The 13,849-nt window shown below is 38.7% G+C and overlaps 2 protein-coding genes across 3 annotated transcripts in view; one reads left to right on the forward strand and one right to left on the reverse strand.

The window, feature by feature from the left end:
- Positions 1-326: 326 nt before the first annotated feature.
- LOC141611896 (uncharacterized) lies at positions 327-6,228 on the forward strand. Its single transcript, XM_074430547.1, has 9 exons — positions 327-609; positions 872-897; positions 1,907-1,991; positions 2,064-2,273; positions 4,114-4,236; positions 4,629-4,686; positions 4,799-4,872; positions 5,715-5,803; positions 5,912-6,228. The coding sequence occupies exons 1-9, from the start codon at positions 511-513 to the stop codon at positions 5,979-5,981; spliced, it is 834 nt and encodes a 277-aa protein (XP_074286648.1). The 5' UTR covers positions 327-510; the 3' UTR covers positions 5,982-6,228.
- A 110-nt stretch (positions 6,229-6,338) lies between these two features.
- LOC141611897 (myb-related protein 315-like) overlaps positions 6,339-13,849 on the reverse strand; it is a 29,172-nt gene continuing 21,661 nt past the window's right edge. For both annotated transcript variants that reach the window (XM_074430549.1, XM_074430548.1), the window contains one exon: positions 6,339-6,932. In XM_074430549.1, coding sequence (XP_074286650.1) covers positions 6,422-6,932 — 511 coding nt within the window. In that variant the 3' untranslated portion in view covers positions 6,339-6,421. The remainder of the gene's footprint in view (positions 6,933-13,849) is intronic.

Here is a 13,849-nt window from a genome sequence, read left to right on the forward strand (position 1 = left end):
CAAGCTTGTAACGGGTCAAATAATACCTATATGGGTAGATAAAGACAAATGATTTGTAACTTCCTAGATACTCTATTTTTGTCTTATCTACCCATGTGAGTGATATTTTGACCCGTCATAACAAGGAGACTTATTGGGGTAATTAATACTGAGTCATCAACGGATTTTTATTAATTGGGTCAAACCCCGGCCTAAAAGTAGTTTTTCGCAACTTTTTGGTTTTTAAGGATTGTGTTTTACAAACTTTTTCTTTTTAAGGTACAGTTTCGCAAAGAGTTTTTTTTATGGTTGTATTTGACAAAAAAATCCAATATAAAAATAAGAATAAATCGAGGGTTTGCCGTGGTTGATCTAGCTAGTCACAGAGTCCTACGGTCATAGACATACCCTTGCGAAGAATTAAAATGACCAGGAAATGATGTTGAAAGCTAAAGAAATAGGAGAGACAAGGAAGCTATTGTGTCCGAAAGCAGCTGAAAATATAATCAGATTGTAAGATTAGTTGGTGAGATGGGCAATTGGATCTTGATCGCTCCGCTTCTCTTTTGTTATACATTAACATCTCTTTGGTGCACCCATGCCTCTTCCTTTTCCAATTTGCCATCTCAAGTATGTCCCAATCTCCTTTTACTTCCAAATTTCATTATGAACTTGCATACTTGATTTCACTAGACGCTCGGTACCAATCATTTATTTATCTTTGATTAAAATACCGCTCACCCCACGGAGAATTACAATGGTAAATAAATGATTGTGATGAATGGAGTATTTGACATTAATATTGGACTGTTCAATGCTACATGAATTTACTACACTCTTTTGTGATGTCAAAGTACATGTAACATTTATTTCGATTTATTTTCTGATACAGGATCTTGCAGATGGCACACATTCACAGTAATCATCTTTTTTTTTTCAATTCCACATGCTGTGTATCTCTTTTGCGGTTCTTGTTATTCTTTTGCTTGCTTACTTTTCCTTGTTCAAAATGTTTTGATTATCACCTACTACTAAGGGCTTTCATCTATTCCGGTGTAATTGTTACGGACAATAGACGTTGAAAACAAAAGGAAGGTGGAAGTGAGAATCTTGAAGAGAAAATGAAGGAGAACTAGTATCCCAATATTCAGGTTGTGCATTACCGAAGAGGGGAGGTGTCGAACTCGTATACTCCTTGATGATGTAACTATTACCTATGATCATCTGTTATCTCTATCCTCCATCCCTACCGTCCACTTTCTTTTTTTGCCGATCCCTGATAAGAAATTATTGCCAACATAGAATTCAAGATTCCCCCTGTTATGTTCTAAGATAGTAAGAGGGGTTTCTATGAAAAACCAAGCATTGTTAATCCATGAAGTGGCCAAGTAAAGATCTTATCTCCAATGATTGTTACAGCATTTCCAACTTATCGGATAATGTAGCCAATAACACCATGTTGCGACACATCTTCTTTTCCGTACTCCTTTGAAGTCATATACACTTTCCTTGTAACTTATAGGCTTTTGACTATGGCCGTCAGACTAACCCAGTGTTCTTTTCCTTCCCCAAGGAGTTGGCTCTATAAGAATTTGGTCAACTTGCTTTGTGTCCACACATGTAACACCTACTTTAGTAGAGAGGCAATAAGCAGGCTGTTGTCCTAGTCATAACCTCGCTTGTGTTACTTTTTATTGACACTGTCACTAGAAAGTCTTTACCTTTGAAGTAGCTTTGCATTTTGGTTGCACTTGACATTTGGAAAAATCAGGCTTGAATGGTTATCACATGAGAAATAACATGAAAAATGTGAAATAGTCTCTATGGATTTAATTGTGATAGTTGATGAAACGATTTGATGTTTGATATCTGTTTTTGCTCATAAAATATTATATACCTGTATTTTTTATTTGTTGGCATATTTTAGAAATTGTCAGCAATTTGGCCACCTTGCTGATGAGATACATTGCTCAAGAGAACGGAGCAGGGCAGCGTGGAAAGTTGTTGATGAGGTACGCTAAAATCTGAGTAGTGAACCATTCTAGGTCTAGATTGAGCTCCTGATATTTCATTGATTGGTGCAGTATCTCATGCCTTTCGTGGAAAAAGAGAATTATCAGATATCAAGGAAATGTAAACTTCATCCAGACAATGACATGTTCAGAGATCAGGAACTGCACAAGTTACATCATGACGTGAATGATTGGAAATGTGGGTACTGTAAAAAGAGCTTTTATGCAGAGAAATATCTTGATAAGCATTTTGACAATCGACACTATAACTTGCTGAATAATGTGAGTTCTCTTCACTTATGCTAAATAAGTTAGATGTCATCTTTGATCAGTTATCTAATTGAGTTTATGTTTCATTAGTTTCCCTGTTGTGCATAGTATGTTTTCTCCTACATGAAATAAAAAGTTGTCTATCTCTAAACTTCACCAGTAGAGCTTACTTTATTTAAGTTTGAGAAATAGAGCATGACATTCATTTTTATTTAGTACGTGTAATGTTCTAATTAAAGTACAGATGACAAATTTAGGGAATCAGTTTTTGCTGGTTAAATGTAATGTGATGTCTGTGTCATTGTGTTGGGCAACCAACATTCCTGATTTAAGAATTATCTGACACAAAAACACAATGTCGTAGTAAAGACTGTCAAACAACAACTCATCTGGTGTAAAATTCCTCAAATTCTCCCCTTGATAATTATTTATACAATATTATCGTGTACAGGTCAGAATACCCTGTAAATTTATCCGTAATGGAAGTAATTTATTAGAGGCTAGGTGCATAAGGAATGAATTCTTTTTCGAGAAAGTCTATGTATGAGCAACTCCAATGGTACAAGTGTGTGTGTAATCTAGCATGTAAATTTCAGCACCTCTAAAACAAGTGACCTCTGAAAGACAAAGCTTGACTCAAACTAGAGTACTATACGCCTATACTTGGCTACTGAGAGCAAGCATATGTTGTTATTCTACATCACTCAGTATTTCATTGATTATTGAGATAATTCTTACCGCCATTATTCTGTTCCATATTTTTAAAGACTTGAAAAGATCAAGTTATTGATGTTCTTTAACATTCTAGTTCATTTCCAACTCATAATTCCTTAATTCAAATTCCGTGTAAGAATATGTTAGGCACGTCCAGTGGCGAATCTTAGTAAGATTTTAAAGAGGGGCCGAAAGAATTTTTTTTTATTTTTTTTAACAGAACATAAAATTGATTGAGTAGCATAAAAAAAATAAAGTTCTTACACATTATGCTTTGCCTAAAAAAGGATTACACTTTTAGAAGTAATACAACCGTCTCAAAACCTTATTTTGTTTAAATGTATTATTTTCGAATTTTTACAAGTATATAAGTTAGATTACTACTCTGTATTTAATAGTAAAATTTTGAGCTCAACATTTATGCAGAGGAGAAATTTTTTATATCAAAGTTCAAAACTCTATGGCAAAGCTCAGAAATTATATAATATCAGGCTCAGAAAGAAATCATTTTTTTTGTGTGTGATAAAGTATAAACTTAAAGACCATTTATACGTTAGTTATGTAGAACTACTGGTATAATGAACAAATACATAGCATAAACTAGGTCTAAAAAAATCAAATTTAACGTACAATTCTGACTTGCGTAAGAAGTTCCTAAAACAAAGCCTTTTTAATAACTAATTTATGGGGAGTATTATATTTGTAATAATAGATTTGTTGTAAACAATTTTTATAAAAGCGACAATAGCAAAAAAAATTGAATAAAAAATATGGAAAAATAACAAAAGTAGCATTTTTACATAACTTATACGCGATAAGACAGAAACCAGTTGAGTTTTGTACTCTTGTGACACTTTTTGTACAATAGTGCCTTTTAAAATACCAACTTACCAAGACACACCTACGTGACTACCTAGAGTCCTACTCTCTTACTCCGTATTATGGAGTACAAGGCTCCAGTTTATCCAACTTGTTAAAGTGAGGGGGGCCAGGTGGCCATTTTCAGTGTATTTAAAGCCCAGCTCCTTATAATGTTTGACTTGGGCCATAATTAGAGGGGGGGCCTGGCCCCTGTCCAGAGCTGAAGAGATCCGCCACTGGGCACGTCAATCTTCTAATGCATTTTTGTTAATTAAAGAGCAAGGGGAACTGTCTGGCGGACTTGTGTGGAGCATTACACTGTGACCTGGTGATGGATTCACAGTCGAGGAAGACGAAGTGTAATCCAGCTGCAGCTGTGAAAAACCGTCATTTGTGTGAGGTTTGTCACTGATGAATGATGATTGAAGCCTTTAAAAATTAGATAATAAGTACTTCCTCTATTCCATTTATATTGTCCCCAGTTGACTTAGGTGTTCAAACAATGACGATTTTCACCAATATTTTCTTAAACATGCATTATTTACAATTTTTCTTTTTAAAATAAGAATATGAAAATTGTTATTTTGATAACTCAAGCTTGACAAATTTTACAGTGTAACTTGACTTGTATATGTAGAAATTAATGGTCACTGTTGACAGCTGTTGACCACCATAATCAAATGAGGACAAAAAAAACTTGGGATGGAGGTAGTATTTTTTATCTTTGATTGCTCACAAATTGTTCTTTAATTCTTGTATAGTTTGGTAATCAATGTGATCACTTGCATGCAGAAAGTGGCTGACAATTGTTTTCCAGTTTCCGGGGGTCCATCAGCAAGTCGTCTACATGGTATCTGGCTATCTACTTATCTTTAATTCACCCAGTCCTACACCTGAGAGCTGGTGCCTTATGCTCTGATCATGTGACTCAAATTCTGTCATTTGTTGCCTTAAAATGACAGAGTTCTTCTTGCGGCAATTTTGTGATGCACATAGTTGTTCTGGAGGTCTAAAACCATTCTCAAGAGGTGGCAAGGTAATTAACAGGATGGTAAAAAGTAGTTTTGATGTCAGCTTTCAGCATACGATATGTTAGAATTGACAGCATTTGGCGTGGGCATTCTTCTTTGTTACCATCATTAAAAAAGTTAACTGCTTGGTTAACAAGGGAATGCTCAAATTCATTTTGAGTATTATTTCTTCTATTCAAAATAGGACACTTGCTAATGTTGAAAGTCTCAACACTTTCGTTGAAGTTCCTCTCCTCCATCAATTTCAGTAAAAAAAAAAAAGCCTAATGCTTTAAAAATTATCTGATGTTATAATAAATTTAATAATGCCTTTCTACTGTAATACTCTGTCTTTGTCTCTTCTGTTTCATGAAGTGTTTAAGAAGTATGAATTTGTGTGATAAATAAGGAAGAGTTACTTACATTGTGTCATGGTCAGTAATTTCTTCAATTTCGTTGGCCAATTTTTGAATCTTCATGTATGAAGGTTTCCTTATGAGTTGGATTGGATGAGTTGTCCTTACTTTTGAATTTTGATACTAGATACCATACATGTAACGGGAGATGCTAATATTTGTTTTGTGAATAATCATTGATTCGGTGGATTTAGTTGGAAATTATTTATGACATCTCTCCCCCAGACCAATATCATTGTATGGGCTATTATTGTTGATAATCCTGTTGATAATATGTGATGACGTGGGTTCCTTTCACAATTGAGTCCCATACAACAGTCATAGTGAGTAATTGTGGGACTGGGGTAATGTTGTTTTGTAACAACAATCTTAGTGAGAATTTGTATTTTCTCTTTGTTGCTTTCAGTCTTTCACTGCTATTATGGCTGATCTCTTTACTTTTGGATTTGCAGAAACATACCAGCAGTTTTTATATTGTCGTTTCTGTTTTGATCCTTATGTTGTTGCCGCTGTTCTATGGCTTTGTATATATGTACCAGAGGTATGTACCACTTTCAGTAATCTGCGGATTCCTCTATGTTTATTTATTATCTGCATCTGCTAGACAATTTATGCTTTCTAGATATATTTATTTATTTATTTATTGTAGGGGTTTGAAAACGAGTACGCAAGATCTGAGACGAGTTTCGCAAAACAGGCTGAAGAAGAAGCCCTCTTAGACAGTCGTGTAAGCTTAGTCGCATGTTTTTGAGGGCTATCTGCCAAAATGTACGGTATATTCTTTTATGACGGAACAAAAGTTTTGAACTTCATTGTTCACAGAGCGTCAACTGTCAATTGTCGTCATTATAAGCATCCAAACAATTTGTGTTAATTCTTGGTCCCGACGAATAGTTTGTGTAGCAAGCCTTTTACCATTTCATTTGCTAGTGTGACAGTTTACAAAGCAGCGCGAGGTGCGCATAAGCCTTTCTCAAGTGACACAATCAGCATTGTCCTTTTTTTTATGCCGCCACCAATAACAGCCGTGACAGCCATACGAAGAAGAGTGAGGTTGACTTTATAAAGAGGTTGAATTCAAGGCACAAATACAATAAACATTGGTCAATTATCTTGTACAACATTTCCAGATAATTTACATATACACCAAAGAAAATTTTCAATCAGCATCAGTTAAGAATAAAAAGTCATCTTCTATTCCACTAAAGCCATCCCATGAAAGCATAGAATTCACACTTTCGACCCATGGATTAAGGGACTCTTGCTTGACGGAGTAGTTTCCGGCTATAGCACAGTTAAGAGAATTGTCCTCAGACACTGAAGTGCTACTTGATCTACTGTTGAACATTACTTTGGTTTCTGAGTTAGCTGAAGGATCCGCCATATCCAAGTTATCCAGATTCATATTGTATACACCATTCGATCTATGTAGAGAGAGCTCATTGAGCTCTTTCTGGGCATGGTTTTCTTGCAAATGTCCATACACGAATAATTGCGGTTCTTTGGGTGAATTTGTCTCTATGCATTGGTGTTCTCTTCTGGGATCGATTGGCTCGTGTGTTAAAGGGTCTATGCCAAGGAGTTTAAGTTTCTTCTTAATTCTAGTATTCCAATGGTTCTTGATTTCATTGTCAGTCCGCCCCGGAAAATGAGCTGCGATTTTTGACCATCTACATCAATCCAAGCGTTAGCGATTGTGATACTGAAGTGACATAATGTAATCTGAATTAGCTTTCTTACAATGGGGCTGAGATGAAATTTATCATCAAAAATGGGTAAGTCTCAGCCTTGAAGATAGGTTCGTATTAATGTCCATAATGGGTGTAAAGTCGCTCAGCGAGCAACTTATCTACTATACGAGTATTAATTTTGGAATGGGTGTTTGTTTGGTTTAGCAACTTAACTACTATGTACAGAAGTCCATAATGGGTGTAATGTTGTGGTTATAAAATTACTAGGGGTGTTTGGTTGGAGGTTTTGGAATAAATCCAATTTAATTTTGGAGAATTTTGGATTGATGTTAGATACATGATGAATTCTAACTCTATTCCAACCCTTTGGATACAAAATTGCTATGGCCCGTCCCTATATTACTCAGCCCGCCCCGTAAAATGAGCTGCGATTTTTGACCATCTACATCAATCCAAGCGTTAGCGATTTTGATACTGGAACGACCTATTGTGATCTGGATTAGCTTTCTTAGAATGGGGCTCAGATGAAATTTATCATCAAAAATGGGTAAGTGTCAGCCTTGAAGATAGGTTCGTATTGAAGTCCATAATAGGTGTAAAGTCGCTCAGCGAGCAACTTATCTACTATATTAATTTTGGAATGGATGTTTGTTTGGTTTAACAACTTATCTACTATGTACAGAAGTCAATAATGGGTGTAATGTTGTGGTCATAAAATTACTCGGGGCTACCAATTTGTCAAAAAATACAATAGAATATGATTTTCTCTCTCTAGAAAATATGCTCTCTTCTGAAAACATTTCCTCTTCGAATTCCGACGAGGATCCTAACAATCGCTCAACCAAAAAAATCAAAATGCATAGTAATGAACATGGTCTGGAACGTAATCTGGAAACAACAGTCTTGTTTCCCAATACTAACAATGGGAATGGTGTGAAAATCTCCTATAAGGATTCTCTCAACAATGGCGGGTCACCATCCTTTGGTATTGATCAATCGATGGGGTTCAACGTTACCAACAATGGGGCTTATGAGGAGGAATCTGACGATGACACTGAAGACTCAGAGTTCGCTAATGACCCGCTGTGTCCAACCATTTTGCTTACGAAGGAAGAGAAGGCGAAGATTCGTAAGCACTAGAAGGATACTCTTATTATCAAAATGTTTGATAAGAATATAGGTTATTTCACGCTTTTACGACAAATTAAGAAAAAATGGGCGATAAAAGGAGGACTTACTTTGATGGATGTAGGTCATTCTTTTTATGTAGCCCGATTTACGAATAGGGAAGATTATGAACATGTGCTAATGGAAGGGCCTTGGATGATTGGTGATCACTACCTAACGATTCGCAAATGGGTGCCTAATTTCATAGCTACGGATGAACCTATCAGATTCTTGACCACATGGATCCGCATCCCGCGTCTATCAGTGGAATACTACCATGAAGACATTCTTCGAAAGATTGGAAGCATGGTGGGGAAGGTCATTCGAATTGACAGGCCTACTGCGCTTGCGGAAAGGGGTCAGTTCATTCGTATGAGTGTCGAGGTTGATTTATCGAAACCGTTACTATCCAAGTTCCGTATGAATGGAAGGGTATGGATTATTCAATATGAAGGGCTTCGTATGATATGCTATAAGTGTGGAAAGCTAGGTCACAATGAAATGAATTGTCCTCTGTTTGAGGGAAATCAAGAGGCACCTAAACAGGGGTCTGAATTTTCAAATCAGCAGGCAAATACTCGAAAAGAGGTTGGACAGGGGAGACTTGATGACTTGGTACCTAGTCAGACCTATGGTTCCTGGATGCACGTTAAGAAACCAGTACGACGAAAAGCTACGCGAAATGAGAAAAGCAAGTCTAATGAATCTGAAGGCCAAATTAAGCCTACTAGTCCGAAAATGTCTAACATGCGAAATTCTGGTTCAAGGTTCGAAGCTCTGGAGTTGGAAACCAGTGAGGTTGAGGGGTTGGATTCCTTGCAAATTCAAACTCACCAAACTCCAATTACTCCTCAGGTGGTTATTCAAGGCAAGGATATTGCTAATACGGGGGTAAATCAAAGCAATTTTGGAAACTCAGCTAAAGTTATGCAAAAAAATTCTGCTAATTTGGCTAATTTGGAGGGCGAGAATAATGATGGTAATGAAACAATGATTTGTGAATCCATTCCTAATAATGCCAGCCTAATTCCGCTCCTTCCAAATAATCTTATGCCTAATAATCCTCCAGCAAATAAGGAAAAGATTTCTCAGCAAAATCAACCGTTGACCACTCCAATTAATCAATCTATTAGCAATCTTTCACAAAGGGATAAGTTACCTAAAACTCAGAGAAAAAATATCTCGAAGATATCTCAAAATCCCAATGTGAATAAGGAAAATCAGAAAAAAATTTCACTTGCCTGTAAAATCCCTCGAAACGTTTACAAGAAAAGCAGTCGTCCTATCATCCCGTCCCAACCACAGTATGACCTCAACGTCGCCCCCACTTTTGATCCCCATCATCAGACAAGTAACCATCCCCCCATCCATACACCTCTCCTTAATGTCACTAATGGACGTCCCTACTCTGTTAGTGGCTCTTCCCCTATCTCACTCAATGGTGATAAGATTGAAGGGGACGGGTTTTCTAACATCGTTGCCCCTGGATTTAGGAATGGAAGTGGAAATTCCGAAGCAAGTAATGGGGATTCTCATGAAACTCTCTGAAGCTTTTATGTCTTCGATTCCTTACATCCCTGATAATTTAATGGATCGTTTTCCAAATCATTTAAACCGTCGGACAGCTTTGAGCTTGATGACGTGGAATGTTCAAGGAGCTGGTAGTACGGCTTTTTTAGCTATGCTGAAAGAATTCGTTCGTATTCATAAACCTCATGTCATTGCTCTACTTGAAACTCGCATAAGTGGAGCTATAGCACAAAAGGTTTGTGACAAAATCAATTTTCGAGGAAGGACAAGGGTAGATGCGGAGGGTTTTAGTGGAGGGATTTGGCTGTTCTGGCATCCGGAGGAAGTGACAGTCACACCTATCATTCATCACTCGCAACACATTACGGTCGAAATTTCTCGAGCAGGTGAACTCCCTTGGTACTACTCGGCCATCTATGCAAGTCCGGATGCTGAAAAACGAGAAGTGCTATGGAGGGATCTTGAGGAGTTTGCAAGAACCCATAACAAACCATGGTTGGCTATGGGTGATTTCAATGATACCCGCTATTTGAGCGAGCGCAATGGCAGCAGTGATGGTATGAGGAGAAGATGTAACAAATTCAATGCCTGGTGTGAAACTAATGAATGGATTGATCTGGACTATTCGGGACCAGATTATACGTGGGCTAGAGGAAATACGGTGAACACGAGGCAATGGGCTAGATTGGACAGAGCGATGTGTAATTCTAACTGGCGTGTCATGTTTGCTGAAGGTTCGCTACGACACTTGATTCAAAATCAATCGGATCATTGCCCCATTATTGTGAGTACGAATGGCTTTGCCCCAATTCCTAAGGTACTCCGTCCCTTTCGCTTTCAGGCCGCTTGGATGTGTCATTCCAAGTTCTCTGATTTTTGTAGTTGATAATTGGTGCAATGATCAACCCCTCTTCCCTTTTATTCATAGTTTTGCCGAGAAGTTGCAGACATGGAACAAGGATATCTTTCATAATATCTTTGCCCGAAAACGTAGCCTTGAACGTAGGCTATTAGGAGTTCAGAAAAAGCTCTCGTATGGAGGGCCAAATTATCTGTTTAAGTTTGAAATGAAACTCAGACGGATGTTAGACGAAGTTTTACGGGAGGAAGAATTATTGTGGTTCCAAAAATCGCGGATGGAAGCAATATGTGATGGGGATAGAAATACGAGAATGTTTCATTTAAGCACGATAATTAGAAGGAAACATAATCGTATCGAAGCTCTACAAGACTCGACAGGTAATTGGGTTTGGGATGCTAATACTGTGAAAGGAATGGTGCTTGATTTTTTTCATGATTTATTTGCTGGACCGACATCTAGTATTAATCTTGAGGGACTCACACTCGGCCTGTTTCCGGCTTTATCCATGGATGAAAAAGAGAAGTTGAACCGTAATTATGTGGTGGCGGATGTACGGTGTGCGTTAAATCAAATGTCACCTTTCAAAGCTCCGGGGCCGGATGGTTTTCAGGCGCTATTTTATCAATCTCATTGGGATACGGTTTCTCCGAGCCTTTGTAACATGGTTTTTAAGGCCCTCCACGAGAATGTATTACCTGAGGGATTAGGGGAGACTTTTATCTCTTTAATTCCCAAAGTTGATCATCCTAACATGGTATCGCAATTTCGACCGATTGGCCTATGCAATGTTGCTTACAAGATTATCACAAAAATGATTGTTAACAGATTGAAACCAGTCCTTCCGGTTTTAATTAATCCTGTGCAAAGTAGCTTTGTGCCTCGCCGTCAGATTACGGACAATATTATTATTGTCCAGGAAGCTTTACATTCAATGAGAAATTTGAAGGGCAGAACAGGAATTATGGTCCTTAAACTGGACCTCGAGAAGGCTTACGACAAGTTGGAATGGCCTTTTATTCGTTTTACTTTGCGAGATATGGGCCTTCCTCTGCGTATGGTCGACACAATTATGCTATGTATTCAGTCGGCTACTTTGAATGTTTTATGGAATGAAGAACGAACGGACCCGTTTACTCCTACTAGAGGCATTCGACAGGGTGACCCGCTATCACCCTATATTTTTACGATTTGTATGGAGAAATTAAGCCAACTCATTGAGGTTCGAAGCCAAGCCGGTCAGTGGCGTGGTTTCAAAATTTGTAGAGGAGGGCCAAGTTTATCGCATTTATTCTTTGCGGATGATATTATTTTATTTGGTGAAGCAACGATGGATCAAGCAAGGGTTGTGAACCGGGTTTTGGATGCGTTTTGCCAGGCCTCGGGACTGAGAATTAGCAGGGCAAAATCTAAGGTTTTCTTCTCTCCAAATGTTGATGGAAGTGACGCTTTAAATATAACTGATGAATTACAAATTGCATCGACAGACGATCTCGGCATGTATTTGGGTATACCAACATTGAACGGCCGGGTAACGAAAGAAACTTTTGATTTCATAGCTCAAAAGGTGGATAAGCGTTTGTCGGGTTGGAAAGCAAAAAACTTATCCCTAGCTGGTCGTGCTACCCTTATTCAGTCCACCTTATCCTCCATTCCGTCTTTTGCAATGCAAACGGCGAGACTTCCCCGGGCTATATGTGATGACTTGGATAAACGCTCAAGACGATTCTTATGGGGTGGCGATCAAGATAAGAGGGGTCTAAGCCTTGTTTCATGGGAAAAGGTGACGAAGGACAAGGCTGATGGTGGTCTCGGACTTCGATCGATGAGGCAAGTCAATGTTGTTTTCATGGCCAAGCTTGGCTGGAGGCTACTTTCGGAGCCTAATGCTCTTTGGGCCCGTATCTTACGACACAAATACTGCAAGGGTCGGTGCGATATTGACATGTTTAAGGCCAAGCAGGTAAGCTCAAATGTTTGGAGAGGCATGGTAGAGGGGTTTAAGGATTTAAAGAAGGGGTTGCATTCGTCTATTGGGAATGGAAAGAAGACATTGTTTTGGAAGCACGTCTGGGCAACCGATGTTCCACTGGAAACGCTCACCCCTTTATCGATTCCCTCAGAGTTGGTGGAGGCTTCGGTGGAGGACATGTGGGAACCTACATCGGGATGGCGTTGGGAACTTTTCGCGGATTTTTTCTCCTCGGAAATTTTACAGACGATTGCATCATATGAAGTTTATCCGGGTGACGAAAACGAAGATCAAGTGTTTTGGGCAGCGACACCTTCGGGTTTCTTTTCTATTAAGTCGGCTGTTAAAATGCTTCGCAATGAACCCGAGGATGAGACGGATTCTTTTTGGAAGTTTACCCATGGAAGACTTGGGCTCCCCAAAGGATTCGGATTTTTTTATGGCTACTTCTTCATGACAGGGTAATGTCGAATTCGAACAGAGCTATAAGAGGTTTTACTGAAGATCCGTGTTGCGGGGTATGTAATGACGTGGAGGAAACTACTTTGCATTTACTAAGGGATTGTAGTATGGCGAAGAAGGTATGGAATTTCTTCCCGTTTGCTCGCTCGGATGCGTTTTATGTTTCCACTGACTTGCGGAATTGGGTTATTTTTAACCTGAGTGTAAGGAAATTAAATGGAATGGATGGTTGGCCTACTACTTTTGCTGTCGTTGTCTGGTGGTTATGGAGGTGGCGGAATTACCGAGTTTTCAATCGAAGTGAGGAGATAGCAACAAATATCTACCCTTTTTTGATGCAGCGAATTAGCGAAGTCCGCAATGCCTTAGCATCAAATGATTTCTGCATTGACCAACAAAAGAGGGGATACAAGGAAATTTTTGTTCGTTGGATTGCCCCACCGATGGATTGGGTTGCTTTAAATATTGATGGAGCTTCGAAAGGAAATCCGGGGTTGTCGGGAGCGGGAGGAGTCTTTAGAGATTCGGCGGGTCAGTTGATAAAGGCTTTCTCGGAACGAATTGGGATAGCAACGGTTACAATGGCGGAAATCATGGCATTGAAAAGGGGATTAATGATGGCTCTGGAGCTTCGAATTCCGCGTCTCATCATACAAACCGACTCGAAGGTGGTGAGGTCTCTTATGCAGTCTGAATTTGCTTTCCCGACTGCTCATTCTCATATGATACAGATCTGTCAGTCTTTTGTTAGAGACAATGCGTGGAGGGTGGAGTTGCACCATGTTTACCGAGAAGCTAACTCTTGTGCGGACTGGTTAGCGAACTGTGGGGTGTATTCATCGCAACAGTTGGTTAGATATGACTTGTCGAATATGCCGGATCATCTTTTCAAGTTGATGGAGCAAG

The sequence above is a fragment of the Silene latifolia genome, chromosome 11, assembly GCF_048544455.1.
Source record: "Silene latifolia isolate original U9 population chromosome 11, ASM4854445v1, whole genome shotgun sequence".
Classification (NCBI taxonomy): Eukaryota; Viridiplantae; Streptophyta; class Magnoliopsida; order Caryophyllales; family Caryophyllaceae; genus Silene; species Silene latifolia.